Here is a 17,226-nt window from a genome sequence, read left to right on the forward strand (position 1 = left end):
CTCTAAGCAGTTCAAAACGCAAAATCTGCAATTTATAAGAGCCTTCCAGGCTGGAGATACAGCTTTGGGAGTCATTGCAACTGAATGTCAGTGTGGCGGGGACTTAAATCTCTGCTTCAGTAGTCACAGGCTTGGGTAGAGTCAGGCCCAGCTATTGACCTGTTGTTTGCCGTTGAGTGAATCACTTAACCTTTCCAAGTAGATGCGTGGCAAACAAAGCTTCTCTAAAGAGGTGATGTTTGGGCAGAGACTTGGAGCAGGGGTGTGGCATAATCTCATTGACATTTTTGAAAGATTGCTTTGGCTGTTTTATGAGGAATGTACAGTAGGAAAGGAAGACTGAGGCAGGAAGAACAGCTGGGGGGCCGTGGAAGTCATCAGACATGTACCAAAGGTAGCTTATATGCATCAAAGGACACTATCAAGAGAATGAAAAGAAAACCTACAGAATAAGGGGAAATACTTGTAAAGCAGATATATCTGATAAGGGATTAATATCCAGAATATAAAAAGAACTCTTATAACTTAACAACAAAAAACCCCAAATAACCCAATTAAGAAATGGGCAAAGGACTTGAACAGACATTTCTCCAAATTGCCAATGAGAACATGAAAAGATGCTCAGAATCACTAAGCATCAGGGAAATGCAAATCAGAACCACAATTAGATACCTCTTTGCACCTGTTAAGATGGCTATTTTTTTTTTAAATGGAAAATAAATGTTGACAATTAGAAGAGAAATTAGAACCCTTGTACATTGCTGGTGGGAATGTAAAATAGTGAAGCTGCTGTGGAAAACCATATGGTGGTTCCTCAAAAAATTAAAAATAGAATTATCATATGATCAAGCAATTCTACTCCTAGATGTATACCCAAAAGAACTGAAAGCAGAGACCTAAACATATACGTGTACTCCAGTGTTCATAGTGGCATTATCCACAACAGCCGAAAGGTAGAAGCAACCCAGATGTCCATCAACAGATAGATGGATAAATAAAACATGGTATATGAATACAGTGGAATATTATTCAGCCTTAAAGAGGAATGAAATTCTGATACCTGCTACAACATGGATGAACCTTGAAAACATTATACTAAATAAAATAAGCCAAACAAAAAAGGACAAATATTACATGATTCCACTTGCATAAGGTGCCTAGAATAGGCAAATTCATAGAGACAGAAAGTAGAATAGAAGTTATCAGGGGATGGGGAGTTTTTGTTTAGTGGACACAGCATTTCTGCTTGGAATGATGAAAAAATTCTCGGAATGGACAGTGCTGATGATTATACAACCTTGTGAATGTACTTAATGCTGCTGGATTTTACAATGCTATGTTTTCAGAAATGAAAAGCAAATGAACTGATCTAATTGTATTCAATGTTTTCTGAGAGTTTTGTTGAGCATTTGAAAACTTTTAAATCTATTCTTTTTCATGCACTCAAAAGTCCTATTTCTCAAACTTGGACTCACTACCAAACCCTAATAAATATTTAGCAGTCTAGTTACTCAATTTCAGGTACCAATTAAAATTTTAATCACTGAATCAGCCTTTTATGATTTTTTCGGGGGGGAGGCATATTTTGAAATAATATCTTTTTTTCTCAACTACCTTCCAGGTGCTGTTAAGTTTTCTTTGGTGAAGGTGTCTATGCCGGAGGGTGCATAGTTCCAGATGATTTCCTCAGCAGCAATGTAGTAGTGTCTAACATGTTTGCCACGGATATCGTTCTCAGATGAAGGCTTCTTACAGTCTTGTACCCAGAAAAAGGCCTGCAAACCAGCTGAAAACCACACAGAAGGAGACACTGGTTAATGAAGCCAATGTTTGTCTCTCCTATTGCCTTGTAAATGCTGCTGGTGAAGTGACAGATGGAAACTGAAGAAATAGATAGCTAGGAACAATACTATAAACTAGAGTAACCAGTTGTATATAAATCACTCATGGAAACTTCAAGCAGTGAAAAAAACTTCTCTATATGGCACAGAGAAGTGATACTACTAGAGTTTTTAAAAATGTGGAACCAGTTTCTGTGGGGTTTTGCTTGGGAAGTCTTTTGATGAGAAAGAAAACAAAAGGACACATTAATAGATAAGTGATGTGGGGAGAAATGAACTTTCACCATTTAATTTCACTTTTTTGGGGGGGCCATGCCACGTGGCTTGTGGAATCTTAGTTCCTGGACCAGGAATTGAATCTGCGCCCTTGGCAATGAAAATGCAGAGTCCTAACCACCAGACCGCCAGGGAATTCCCTCGCTGTTTTATTTTATCAGTGAGTCAGCATTGAAATAAATAATGCTTTAATGAGAAAAAATAGATAAGTGATGAAGAGATGCTCTGCCATATTTTAGGGGATATGGTGGGGTGGAGGGGGAGGAATAGAATGAGCATGTATTATTATTGTTCTCTTAGATAAAATGGTTATGCCCCTGCTGTGCTGTGCCTTCTGCTGCCATGATCACATTTGATGAATAAGATCATGTTTGAAAGTCAAAGTAACATACTCAAAGACCCAGATTAAACCTAATTTCTTCAGAAGACCAATATTGCAAACTAATATTTTTCAAGAACTGGGGATATTTTATTACCTTATATTAAAGAGATGGAGGAGAGATCTAGCATGTTAAACTAAGGAATAGCTGGACTCAAAGGACAAAGTTGGTTATATTTAATAGAACAAGTCAAAAAAACCACAACAAGCTACTTTTCAGCACAATATACAAATCTTCTGGTGTTTAAAATATTGTGTATTTTACAAATCTGGAAAGCTGTATGCAGTATTATACTTTTAGGGTCGGACTACACATCAGGGCCAATTTTTTCTTCCAAAAATTAACATATTTTGAATTTTTAATTACTTTATAAATGCTCCAGTCTTTCAGTCTTTTTAAAAAATTACATTATGATGCATACTGTCAGAGGAATAAAATTAAGTTACCAGTTCAAAGCTCAGATCATTCCAAAGTTATTTAGCTTTAGATTCTGATTTCCAATAATCAGCCCATTAATAGTGTAACTGAGACATGACTCTTTTCTCAACTGACAGCTAATTTCAGGTAAAGATGCCTTACCTTTCAGATGGTTTAGATTCTGACAGCTAAGCATCCATTCTCCAGGGTTCTGGGCCACCATAAAAGCATCAAAGAGGGTAGCAGGAAAGAGATTGATTGTATCAACACGGTAGTTCTTATTAGTCAATGCTTGCCCGTGGAAGAAAGCTGCATGCACATCAACTTCATTACCCATACCAAAGAGATACCATTTTACTCTGTCCTCAGCACACATGGAGAGTCCTGGGAGACTTCCAAAAGCATATCCATTCACAGCTGTAAGTCAAGAGCAGAGATTGTGACTAACAGACATTGGTGACTGGGATATTGATGGTTACCTCTAAATAAAATCAGTTTGGGATTGAAAATACCTGTCACACATGCTGCTATTCTTCCCTCCTGTACCCACGTCAGACATTGTTAATCAATCACAGTACTCTTTCATTTTGGACCTGAATTCAGCCTCAAGATTTTTGTCAACACAATATTAGCACATGAACACAACACTGAAGATGAAGTCTATTTGCTCTCTTTGTTATAGACTCTACACCTTGGTATGTTCATGTGTATATTTTTAAATACAAATGTGTACATATATAATACATATATATATATAAATGTGCACACATATAGTAAATAGAAAAAACACTGAAGTTTATATAGGAATCAATCATGTATCATGTTGTTGGTGGTGGTATGGATGATGTCAGTGTTTTTTGTTATTGTTTATCAGAACTTTTCCAATTTTCTACAGTGAATGTGAATTGCTTTTGTAATAAGAACACAAGGGAAGCTTTTTTTTTTTTTTTTTTAAAGAATGAAAGACAAAATTGGAAGAAATGTGAAGGAGGAAAGAAGAAATGCAGGGAAAGGACAGTAGGAACAAGTGACCAGAGCCACAAAGACCTAAGAGGTCAAAAGCAGGATAGCCTGATTCTTCAAAGAAACTAAGGGCCACTGCTCAAACTGAGAGGTCCTAGAGTTAAGGTAGAAATCAGTTTTGGGAAGTATTGCGAGGTAACCAGATGCAACAGGGATACCACACCAGACTTAGCCAGACCAGACGTTTGAGTCTCTAACTCCTATTTTGGTTAGCACATAACAGAGGCTGGATTAAAATATGGAAAGAGGATCTTTCAGCCAGAAATAAGCAAAAGTTGGAAATAAAAACCCGTACTTTGTTAATTAGTTAATTTTTCTTCTTTGATAGTACAGTTATTTTTGTGTCCTCAGTTTCTGAGTAAGGGTTATTTTTAAGAAGCTAAACACAAACTAACAAAAATCTATACTTATTGGTTTAGTTCGTATTAAGGGATTTGATTTTTTATGCAAATTCTGAGTGATGGGCTATCTTACTAACCCCATTATTTTGTGTCTGAGAATCAAGGAGAAGCCCAGGCAGTAAAGAAAACATTTTTAGAAGACATAAAGTGAACTAAAATATAAGAAAAAATGATGCAAGGTTGGGGTGGGTGGGTGGTGAAGAACAATATATATGTAAAAGAAATACCTTTCAGAACTAGTGGTTTGAACTATTTTCTTAATTATAGTGCAATACTTTACAATATAATTTAACAATTTTAGGCTGCCTCAAATAATTTTTAAAATGAGTTGGGAGAATAAAAAATAAACAAATATAACATGCATATACATTTAACCATAATTGATAATGGTTTAGAAACAATTTGATGTATCCAGCTTTACCTGGCTCAGAGTTTTGATTGGACCTGTTTAGCTGAATATCAAGTTGCACATCCAATATGCTTTGTTACCAAGGGCATAGATTAGAAACACGCTACTTATTCATGTGAGGGAATAAGAGTAGCAGAATTAATGGACCGAGAAAAATAAGATAAAGTTAACAGATCTTATGTAATCTTACAATACATTCTGTTACTCTCCTGGAAGTCTTCATTGTCTTTGTCAACCATCTCTGGTTCAGAACAGTAGGTCTTAATGTTGTCTTCTAGGTACCAGCTGAGATTTTCATCCACAACAGAAAACATCACCACAAATTCTTTGTCAATATTTTTTTCTTCTTCTTTATCCAGAGAATCTGAAGTGAAAATTACTATATCAGTAGAACTTAATTTTTAGCATGAATTTTAGCATGTGATTTATAGTTTAAAAATTTTTTGTATTTATTTTCCTAATAAACCAGAAATCTAAACCAGTCACTTCGGTTTTATAGACTTGGAAACATTTAGGGAATTTACGTTCAGTAACCTGAATGTTGTTCCATGTACCCATTTTTCTCCTTACCCTTCCCTGCTCTTCCTTTCCTTTTTTTCTAGACTTACTGCCTCTCTACCTTACCTACTCAATCATAACACATAAGACTTAAAGTATATTTAAAAAACAAACCTCCCTCTCTACTGTCTTTAGTCATTTATTGTGAATAATAATGAGAAAATGTACCTTTTTTACAGTGTATTAAAGGTCCAATGAGTCCTGTGGCGATATCTCTTGGAGCATCAATGTGGGAATGGTAAATCCTGGTCACACAGTTGCTGTCTTCCTCACCAGGACCTTGTTCTGGATTGGCATGCAATATGTACATACACTGTTCACCTGGCTGCACTTTGTCGTCTGCTTTTTGAAAACCTGTGGTGTTATCAGGGTAGATGGCCCCTAGGAAACGACATGCAATGAAATTACAAATTGAATGTGTTTGAGCTTAAATGAGAAAATAGATGGTCTATTAATTCATTCAGCAAACATTTATTCAACATCTAGTATGTATCCCCTTGGGAACGCAGTGGTGTTCTATCTGAGCACAGAAGAATAAAAGGCAAATGGCTACAGGGTCTGGAAGTTTCACAGAAAATGTTATCATTTTTTATACTTGACTGAGTCTTCAAGGAGCAGTAATAGATATGTCAACAGCATAATGACTGTTGGTTTGCAATTTAAAGTACCACTTTTGTCCTGGGGTTATGGTTTGGAAGTAAGAGCAAAATGGCTACTTTCTCCTATCACTTGAAGCTTCTTGTATGATATCAGATTTTTGCCTTTGAAGTTACCATGGGATTGTTTAATTTTGTAAATTTCCAAGCATATGCAAAAGTTGAGAGAATAATATAATGAACTTCCATGTGCCCAACAGCCCAGCTTTAACAGTGATCAACTCAAGGCCAATCTTGTTTCATCTATACCCTCACCCACTCTTAACAGTGAATTAGTCATCATCAGTGAATTATTCTAAAGCAAACCCCTGACATCATATCATCATTTCATTCATAAATAATTGAGTATGTATCTCTAAAAGAACTCTTTTTTCTTCTAACATATCCACAATACAATGACCATACCTTAAAAATGATTGAAACCAAAATATACCATGAAACTGTAAAAAATAAATAAGATGGCAGTCAGCTTTTATGCTATGAATGTAATTGTTTGGTTTAGAAAAACAAATTTAAAAATATAGAAGATCAAAACATTCACCCTGTAAAGCAATACCTCTTTTAAATAGAAAACCAATAATTAATTAAAACTAATTTTATCCTAATTTCCAAACTTGATCCTTATCATTTCAATGAACATGGCCTCAGCATTTTTGCCTAGGATAATAGCTGACATTTATTGAGCTATTATTGTGTACTCTCATTGTCCCTATTTTATAGATGAGAAAACTGTAGCACAGAGAATTTAAGTTAACTTGTCCAAGGTCATTCAGTCAATAAAAGGCAACACTGCACTCAAACACTGGTCTATTAATTTTGAAGCTCTTGTTCTTAATCACAACAAAACACCATCTCCCTTCATCATCATCACCATCATCATCATGTACTAAGAATGAGATCACAAGCACCAAATCTAATATTTGTTCTTCCTGTACCATCTTTAAGGATTCCAAGTACTACATTCAAATGACCTTTTGGTTAACTGTGTCTCAGATGTGACTCTGGGACCATTCAGGCACCTGCACTACTTGGCTACTGTATGAGACTACTCATGCTGCCTTAGCTGGGACAGAGTTTATCCAAAGTTAGGATGGAAGGTGACAGTGGCTACAGTATGTTCACATGTAGGAACTTCAGAGATAAGACAATCCCCATCTTGGGTCCTGTTTCTTCCTTCTGGCTTTTTGTCTTTTCCAGGCTTTAATGCACACTGCCCATTTCTCTTATTTTGACCATTTGTCTGGAAAGGCTTTGGGCTCTGGGAAGGAGGTCCCAGCTCTCACTGACTCTCACTACATGAGTCCACACAGAAATTCTATCACATTCACACTTCACACAAAACAAGTACAACCCAGAGAAACACAGCATTATTGGGATGAACCAAAATACTTATTCATAAAATAGTTTAGAGCTAAACAACATAGTACAGGTCTTATCCAGGAGGAAAGTCCATAATCTCAGAAATTAAAAAGTGTTCCTACTGAAAAGGAAGAGGAAATTCCAGCTACGTATGAGCTGAACTTACCCTCATGTTCCTTATAGTAAGTCATTCCATGTGCATGAAAAGTATAAGGCCTAGAGGCAAAGTTTTTTAGATGTACATAAACTGTATCTCCAGTTTCAGCTTTGATAATAGGGCCTAAAAACCCCAGCCAGACAGGTTTCTCTATAATCGTCCTGAAGGTTTCATTTGTGTACTGAAGATACAGGGCCTTCTTGTAGACTTTTCCAATTCTATTGGGGCCATTTTGAAGATAGATATTGGAATGTTCCCTGCAAAGGCAAAGAAGACAACTCTATTAGAAGCCATCACTTCTGGGGATAACATTATAATGAAAGAGAAAGGAATGACCATATCATATTAAATGTTTGCCAGTTGTTGTAGGGATGCCTCCAAAAAATGAAGAGGAGAGCTGGCACTTAGCCCTGTTATTTTAATTATGTGAGGTGTCACACATCAGCTATATGGCAGACCACCATGTGTGGATGCGCCATAAAAATGTAATGCAGCTTACCAGAGTATTTCCTGTAAGATTTTCATGGTAAAACACAGAGGCATTGTGGAATAGAATACAAAATTAAAGTGAAATATTAAAATAAAGTAGTTAATGAAGGCATTTCTCACTTACGGCATACCTCTTTCAGCCACTGGAACAAATCTGAGTTTATAAGCATTCAATCTGGATATGTGAGGTGTGAAAGTGAGTGCATATTTTTTTCCTAAAGTAAAACTAATAATGCTAAAGTAATTCCATCTTTTTAATTTCTTTTAGCAAAACTAAATCAAAGTTGGAATTGATTCATCAATGTGTGTGGGTCTTAAAATTATCTTTGCATTTGAATTACCCCTGTGGTTTTTTAATCCCTTGCTAGCAAAAATACTTGAACGTTGAATGTTTATATTCTGGTTAGTGGCTGATTAATAGTTGCTTAAAACTTTCCTAAAAATATCAGCAAATTGAATAGTAGCCAGGAAAAAAAAAGAAAAGAAAAGAAAGCAAGTTTGATATTCAAACTTTTGAACTGATTCTTAAGTTACTGTGCTTAATGCAAGCCCAGAGAGTTCAGTGGGATCTATCTGTGGGCAATGCCATCTAGCCATTCAGGGGAACCCACTTAAGACCTGGGCTTTGGCAAACCCTTCCACAACCGAGGTCTCCTCCACTAGAATAAAAACTGCTAACCCCAGCTGATGGTCTGGGGTTTGTGTTTGTTCGTGTGTGTGTGCGCACGCCTGTGTTTTGCCTACTTTGATCTCGGTGACCTTTGACACCTTACCATTTTCCATTGAACCCATATGAGGCCACATAACCTGACTGAGGAGAAATAAACTTTGTCGTGTTTCCTCAGCGGGAAGCTCATCAGAAAGAGTGAGGGGTACTTTTCCATTCTCTCTTCAAGATGAGGGCAGGGCTTGTCTGGGAGCTCTGGACTTTCTCTGTTGCAAGGTCCAAGTTGAAAGGTCTGTTTTTTTAAAAATCTAGGGCTCTGGCCTAATGTTTCTTAAGTTTTCATGTGCACAGGAATCTACTGAGGACCTTGATAAAATACAGGTTCCTAGGCCCCAGCCCCACTGATTCTGCTTCTGTGCTGCTGGTGTGAGGGTCAGGCATCTGCATTTGCTAACAAATACCCCTGTGTGTTCTGATGCCGTTCTTCGTTCATGGGCAACCTGAGTAGGGGAGGCTGCAAGGGGAAGGGGAAGAAAGTGGCCCAGTCCCATAGGCAGTGGGATTCCTGGACGACATGAGACGGAAAGGTGGCAGGTTCTGTTTCCAGGCCATACCCTGGTTGTGGTCAAACGTCTGCTGGCATGGCAGCATGGAGGCACCAGATTGAGCCTGAGTGCTGGGACCAGTGAGCAGGGCCACTTGGCAGTGGTCCTGGTGGCTGCGTCTGGGCATTGGGAACAGGCTTTGGAGATAGTAAAGCTCCCGTGTTCTGAATTGACCAGGGCGTTTCAACAATGAGCATCTCATAGTTGTTACACTAGGGACCCCAATTTTTTAAATCCTGGATTGTTTAAACCCCAGGATTCTCAACTTGTTCACTGAAAGATGAATGAGATGGGGGTCCCTTCCCCTATCATGGTGGGAGAAGGGCCAAGCTGGAAGTTAGAAAAATAAAGAAGTGACATCTTTTGTACCCGGGATGGCAAATCCATGCTTAGGCCTTTATTTCTCATATTTGTTTTCATTTTCTAATTGTTTGTTGCAGTTCCCATTTTGTTAGACCCAAACAGAAAAAAAAAAAAAAATTAAGAAAGGCTCTGAGAGACTTCGAGGACATCAAAATACATGGGAAAACATTCTTCCCTGGAAACTGCAGCATTAGTATGGACAGGAGTATTCTTAATAAATAGATGTTTTACCAACAGCAAAATTCTGAGGCAGTGAAGGCCACTGAGATTAAAGGCAGATTCATCCAGTCCACACTGCTGAGAGGAGGTCAGGAAGAGGGCAGTTCAGTCAGGCACGCAGCGGCAGCTGCAAAGCTTACAGTGCAAGGACGGAATTACTCTTGGGTCACTCCAGAGGACCCTGGACAACTCTGTGTCACACAGGTCCGTCTGTGCCTCGGGGTACATTTTCTCCAGTGTCTGTACACACTCTTATTGCGAGGGGATTGGCCCCAGTGATATTTAAATAGAGATTCTAATCTGTGTTCTACCATGCTCTGTTGATCCATATCTTAAATAAAGCCAGAGTTTTAAAATAGCCCTCAAATTCTTAAGGCTTCATTTATAGTGTGTATTTATATTTCCTAAATGTGCCTCTAAAGCATTAAGGAATATGTCACATCCCTTTTCAATAAACTGTAGCAGACTTTGTCAAAATGCTTTCATTGGTTTGACAGTCTCCTGTATTAATCATTTCCTGAGATAGGAGGAGCATTGTCTAAGTTTTGGGATTCGTTTTTATGTATACAAAGATTTTGGGGGGAGGGGTGTGAAAATTACTTTAAAAAGTAACTGATCTGAAATCATAATCTATCCAGTATTTTTAACATTTGGAATTCCTTTTATACACATAGCAATATGCACAATGTGTTTCCCATCTTGTCTTTTTTTCGGAAACAAAATTAAATCTTAACCAAATTGGGAAATATTTCACATCATGTGATAGCTTGGAGGAGGCCTGTTTGCTTATACTCTGTCTCCAAAGAAACATCAAACTGTCATTAGGGAATGTCTATTTAACTTTAAGAGCATGGCTTTGGGGACAAAGTATCAGTTACTGGAAGCTTGCAGGAAGTTTGCCAGTCAGATATCCAGTCAAAAAAATCTATTATGGTTGTTCTTTGACCCAAACAAGTAATTCACATTAATCATAGTTCTTTCTGTTGGCAACTGTAACATGTTCTCTTCTATTCTTTACAATAGATATGTCCCCCTCTCAGTAAACACATCCTTCCTTTTTAGCACCCCCAATTCCTATAATCCTATAGCAATTCCTCTAATTTCTGGTAGATTCAGACCCAGAAGTGAGTTTTTAATGGTAGAGGAATTAAAACATTTTAACACTGCCTTAGTAAGATAATAATAATGCTACTCTCTCCCATAAATTCAGAGTGCACTCAAGGGGGCCTTGGTTTATGTTTAGCCATGGTTACTAAAATGTGGGTAATACACGTGAAAAGTTTCTGGATTCTTAGCTTCATTAATTGAGACATAGTATATTAGTTTTCTCTTGCTGTGTAACAAATGATCATAAAGCAGCTTAAAACAGCACCTATTTATTATTTCACAGTTCCTTGGATCAGAAGTCTGGCATGGCATGACTGGGTTCTCTGCTCAGGTTGTCACAGCTGGCATCAAGCTGTTGGTTGGGCTGAGTACTAGTCTGGAGGATCTGTGGAGAAGTCTACTGCCAATCTCACTCAGGTTATTGGCAGAATTCAGTTCATTATGGTTGTAGGACTGAAATTCCTGCTTCCTTGCTAGCTAGCAGATGAGGACCTCTCCCAGTTCTTTAAGACCACCCATACTCCTTCCCAGTGGCTTCTTCCATCTTCAAGTCAGCAACAGTTTGTTGAATCCCCCTCAAACCTCTTTGAATCTCTCTGACTTCCTTTTCTTCTACTAGAGAATTCTCTGCTTTGGACTAGACCCACCCAGATCATGTCCTTAATTTAAAGTCAACTGTATCATTGAATATAACATAAATCGTGGGAGTGATATCTCATCATATTCACGGGTTCTGGAGTTTTAGGGTAGGATATCTTTGCAGATCATTTAAAAAATTCTGCCTACTACACACAGGAATCACAAGGAAAACAGTCAAAAATTAACTGGCAGGCAAAGACTTAACCTGGATATGCATAGCACAAACTCAGGTGAATTATAGGTTCTCAGTGGCCTGGCTTCATTAACACAGCATGAAAATGGTACCTAGGTGTCAGCTCTCTTTTGGATATGTTCTTGGGGAAAATAGCAGCTGTGATAATAAATTGTAGAGCCTGAAATGTATAAAATGGTGTAGTTACTTCATTAGTTCCTGCACACAGGCTGTCCTATATGAAGGGTTTATACCACACCAGATTTTGCTTACTATTTTTTATTTGGCAACCTTGGAATATGAGTCATCATAAGCGACTTTTCCAGATAACTTTAGCTCATAATTATACCTCTTTAAGAATTATTTTAAATGTTAAGACTATTTTTGAAGGGGTAAAATGAATGCCTTCAGTGCAAGTTTTTTCTTTAAAAATGTTTTGTTTGCTTCCTTGTTTTCTTAAACAGGGTATACTGGGGAAAAAATCAACTTCTTTTCTGATAATGATAGTAAACATTAACATTTATTGAATATTTATGGTATCCTGATCACTCAATATTATAATTATAATACTTATTATTATACCATAGGGTGGAATGTTCTTGGTTTGTTCTCTATTTCTTTGGGTAAATTTTCTTTCTTTTTTTTTTTTTTTTTTTGTGGTACACGGGCCTCTCACTGTTGTGGCCTCTCCTGTTGTGGAGCACAGGCTCCGGACACGCAGGCTCAGCGTCCATGGCTCACGGGCCCAGCCGCTCCGCGGCATGTGGGATCTTCCTGGACCGGGGCACGAACCCGTGTCCCCTGCATCGTCAGGCGGACTCTCAACCACTGCACCACCAGGGAAGCCCTCTTTGGGTAAAATTTGAGCTGTCATTTCTTCTGGTCATTGGATCTGCTTATGATGACATCTTCACTATAGTATTTCTGTTTTATTTCTTAAACCTACAATGGGCTGGAAAACTAGGTAACAATGTTTTGTAAGAACTGTATGTTAATTAAGAGTCACCAAGCCTGAGTGAGAGCCTATGAAGTTAGTGTAAAAGGGTTTTGTGATGGCTGTTCTTGTGTTTAAGGATTTTTTTCACTTATTTCTAGCATCCTATAGGTCACCAGGAAAAAAAGTAACCTGAAGATAACAGGAGTATTGCTACTTATTGCTACTATGTAGCCAAAAGTCAATACATATTTAATTAGTGTCTACCAAGGGCCCAGAACAAAGTATTGCATTTGCTAATTGTTTTCATATGTATGTCTTTTATTCTCATTTAAGCACAAATAACTTAGGAGCAGGAACTATATTTTATAGATCTTTACTTATTGATTTGTTGAAATGACAGATAAGGCACGGACCTAAGTAAATGGCGGTGCTGAGCATAAGGAAATTACTTTCTACCTCACCCCATTAGAAATAACTATTACTGATATGACAAAAAAAAAGGAAACTCTATTTTCCTAGGTAAAAGAAATCCATACATTTTCTCTTTTATATCTTCCAGTGTTTTCAGTTCCACTAACCCACATATAACTCCATAAACTGACTTTTCTTATTTCATTGTATCTTCTGATTTATTTCACGGTGTGAATCTGTCCATACTCGGAGCAAGGGAAATGTTTTACAACACAGCCTATAATTTTGTCTAGCTTCCTATGTACTTTTATTCATTCACTTTCATTTACTCATAAATATATTTATTTAGTGTCTCCTATGTTCTAGGTACTAGTGATCACTGGTACATGAAACAGTTGGAGTTTCTGCCATCTCAATACGTACTTTTGTCTTCATTGTTCCAGACCTTCAAGGTCAACATCAGCTTAAACCTAATTCTTTGCCTAACAAATATCTTGCACTCTTTCAACCTGTTTCTCAGCCTATTTATCTCCACTCTTTTTTAGCCTTCACACAACGAGTGTCAGTAATCATGCCTGGTGATATCACATCCGTCTTTGCCATATGTTGAAATCCTAATCTCTAATGTGATTGTATTAGGAGGTGAGGCCTTTGGACGTGCTTAGGTCATGAGGGTGGAGCTCTCATGAACAGGGTAGATGCCTTATAAAAGAGGCTCCAAAGAGATCCTTAGTCCCTTCCACCAAGTGAGGACACAGTAAAAAGGCTATGAACTCGGAAGAGAGATGACCATGCTGGCACCTTGGACTTCCCAACCTCTTGAACTGTGAGAAATTAATTTCTGTTGTTGATAAGCTACAGTCTGGTGTATTTTGTTATAGAAGGCTGAATGGATTAAGCAGCTGGACATTCTGCAAATCTGAGACAAAGAGGAAGCAAAAAGTTGCTACCTAAACTCATCTATACAAAAAGGTTAGCATAGTACTGGCAAAATTGCTAAAGGCCTATTCAATATTTGCTGTTCAGATGTATTAAAAATTTCACAGACAGAGTGAGCATTGTCATCTAGAGTTTGCACAACTCTAGGCTGTTGCTGAAGCAAAAGAAGATGATTAAGCCAATGCTGTATACCCTCTCCAGCACACACAGGACACTAGAGTAGTTAATCTTTTTTTTTTTTTTTTTTTGATTGTGCTGTGCAGCATGTGGGATCTTAGTTCCCCAATCAGGGATCGAACCCACGCCCCCTGCATTGGAAGCAGGAGGGCTTCCAATCTTAACCACTGGACCGCCAGGAAAATCCTTAGAGTATTTAAAAATAAAGGAATTCTCTTCCGTCCCTGCAAAAAAATTCTTAACAAAGCCTTTTTCTCTTCTAAATTTCTAGAATTAGAGAAGACTTTACTAAAACGTGCTTGGGGCAATGTCTTGCACTTAGTTGATGCCCAATAAAACTGATTTTATTTGATTTTTGACCATGAATAATGGCAGAAGGATGGTGGGTGAGGGCGTGGAGTAGGACAGTACTTTTTTTCCCCTAATATGCCTGACATTTTAAAAAATGTGTCATTTCCTTATTAAAAAATGCATAATTTATATTATGTTTAGTTAGGGAAAATGCTGAATGCATACAAAATAATGGTCCTTATGAAGCCATAAAAATATGTCATGTCCCTAAGAAGAGAACAGTAGCTCAAAACCAGGCTTAAAAAAATAATTGTAGGGGCCTCCCTGGTGGCGCGGTGGTTGAGAGTCCGCCTGCCGATGCAGGGGATACGGGTTCGTGCCCCGGTCTGGGAGGATCCCATATGCCGCGGAGCGGCTGAGCCCGTGAGCCATGGCCGCTGGGCCTGCGCGTCCGGAGCCTGTGCTCCGCAACGGGAGAGACCACAACAGTGAGAGGCCCGCATACCGCAAAAAGAAAAAAAAAAATAATAATAATAATAATTGTAAGATATACTAGTTTTATTTACAATTAATTATCTTTAGGTCAGAAACTTTCCTCACTGCATATTACTGAATTAATAACTTAACAATTAGGTATTATTATCAACTTTGAAAAATTTCAAATGTACATAAAATTAATGAGAATATTGTATAACCATCAACAGAGTCAATGTTATGAAATTTGGCATACTTTATGGCCAATTTTTAAAGATACAATCTCAGCAGTTAATGGTCATTGGGTTCATTTGTCACCATTAACATACATTTTTAAGTATCACTATTAAGATACATTTATCATCTTTAAAATATATTTTCACCACTAAAATACATCTCTAAATGTTGTGAATATTGATTTTGAATAACAAATTTCAATTTGGTGTTAAATTTTTAACTAACATTATTAAAAGTGATGACCTCTGTATAGACAAACTTCCATCACAAAAATCTTCAAGGAAAACTATACCCCTGGTTTTTCATGTGGTGGATGTTGCTGGAAATAAGGGACCTTTCAACTGAAACAAGAAAACATTTAAGTTACATAGAGCTTTGTGAGGAGGCATTATAATAACTATCTCACATTTTTTTGCACATGTATTATGTGCCAAGGACTGTACGAAGAGCTCTATGTGCACCCACTCTTTAAACAACCCCCTGAAGTATTCTCATTATCTTCATTTTACAGGGTAGGATGCTGAGTCTGAGAAAGATGAATGTAATTAACAGTCCAGAGTCACCCAGCAAGTATTAGGCAAAGTCATATTAAAATTGTATTTGATTTCTATAAGTGATTCTTTGAAGGATTAAAAAACTTTTATTTTTACCACTAGTAATCAGTAAACGGTATAGGAAAAATAAAATTTTATACAGTTATTCTTTAGATGAAAGAACTTCTGCATAAACAGAAAAAAAGACTGAACCCTGATGGGAGATGTGATAAGAACCAGAGGAGGTAATAAGAAGCCCACACAGTTCCTCAGGACCAAGTGGAAAAGAGTAAGGCAGCCTCTCAAAAAACAAACAAAATCCCAGGAATTAGAGATTTATTAAAGTGTCTATTGTTTCAAGTCCATATTTTGCAGTTTTTGTATATACAAATTAAAGAAATATTTCATCTTATTGGCTTTATTTTTTAATCAATAATTTATAAATTTGGTCTATAATCAAGAAAAAATAGTTACTTACGTGTCAACTGAAATAAGTTTCTTTTCCCCATGGTCAGAGGCATAGTCCCAAGTTGTTTCAATAATTCCAATGTAATAATGTTTATCTTTCGCCCAGGCTGAGGGACTACATAAACTTAGAAAAATACAGAGCAAGGAAATCTTCATTTTTTTTTTCCCTCTTGGAGCCTGAGAAGCAATAGAATGAAATCAGAAGCCGGCAACTTTATAAATAAGCCTTTCTCCCTTTATTTACTTGATGGACAGAATTTTTTGTTGCACAAGACGAAATTATTTCGCTAAAGCAAATAACATTTTCCACCTCAGTTCAGTTCTCGTAAACCCAGGGAAAACTTAGTTGTCCATTGCCAGGATTCTCTGATTGCAAATAAAAAGTCAACAGTTATTGTTGGACGTGCTGGAGTGTGTATAACTCTGTGCTTCTACCACTCATTGTGCAAATTCCAGGAGGGCAAAGACCATGTCTAAATGCTCCTTTTGTTCTTCCAACAGTATGCTACAATACAATGCTCTCTTTCCTTTCAAAAAGCCTAACAATAACTAGTTACAACTTCAAGCTACAAAACATGATATTTAGCATGCTAGATTTAAGTACCCTCAAATAAGAATTTATTTTGAAGGCTTTATTTATTTTGTAAGCTCCGAACACATCATCATAGAAAGTTTATCAGATTATTGTGTGTTGCTGTATGCAAATAACTAGCAGGGAATAACAGGGGTTGATGATTCTGTTTTAATTATCAAAGAAATCAGACATAAATAAACCTGTCTTCAAAGGCAAAAGTTGATTTTAGTAAAGAGAAAGAGCTCTAGTTTATTAACCTGGGGTTTCTCTCTTTGATGTGGACATGAATTTGGGGGTAAAAGACTCTTTATTTTTCTTTTTTTTTTTTTCTTTTTTTTTTTTTTCTTTTTTTTTTTTTGCTGTACGCGGGCCTCTCACTGCTGTGGCCTCTCCCGTTGCGGAGCACAGGCTCCGGACACACAGGCTCCGCGGCCATGGCTCGCGGGC

General features: G+C 37.4%; 1 protein-coding gene across 3 annotated transcripts in view; it reads right to left on the reverse strand.

Moving 5' to 3' along the window:
- The window catches only part of CP (ceruloplasmin), a 66,326-nt gene extending 49,885 nt beyond the window's left edge, over positions 1-16,441 (reverse strand). For 2 of the 3 annotated variants that reach the window (XM_082624200.1, XM_082624198.1), the window contains exons 1-6: positions 16,216-16,441; positions 7,487-7,734; positions 5,474-5,686; positions 4,938-5,111; positions 3,077-3,331; positions 1,615-1,786 (exon numbers count right to left, since the gene is read on the reverse strand). In XM_082624200.1, coding sequence (XP_082480326.1) covers positions 1,615-1,786; positions 3,077-3,331; positions 4,938-5,111; positions 5,474-5,686; positions 7,487-7,734; positions 16,216-16,361 — 1,208 coding nt within the window. In that variant the 5' untranslated portion in view covers positions 16,362-16,441. The remainder of the gene's footprint in view (positions 1-1,614; positions 1,787-3,076; positions 3,332-4,937; positions 5,112-5,473; positions 5,687-7,486; positions 7,735-16,215) is intronic. The other variant, XM_082624199.1, reaches the window with a different exon arrangement.
- Between the last annotated feature and the right edge of the window lie 785 nt (positions 16,442-17,226).

The sequence above is a fragment of the Mesoplodon mirus genome (assembly GCF_964341445.2).
Source record: "Mesoplodon mirus genome assembly, chromosome: 6".
Taxonomy (NCBI): domain Eukaryota; kingdom Metazoa; phylum Chordata; class Mammalia; order Artiodactyla; family Ziphiidae; genus Mesoplodon; species Mesoplodon mirus.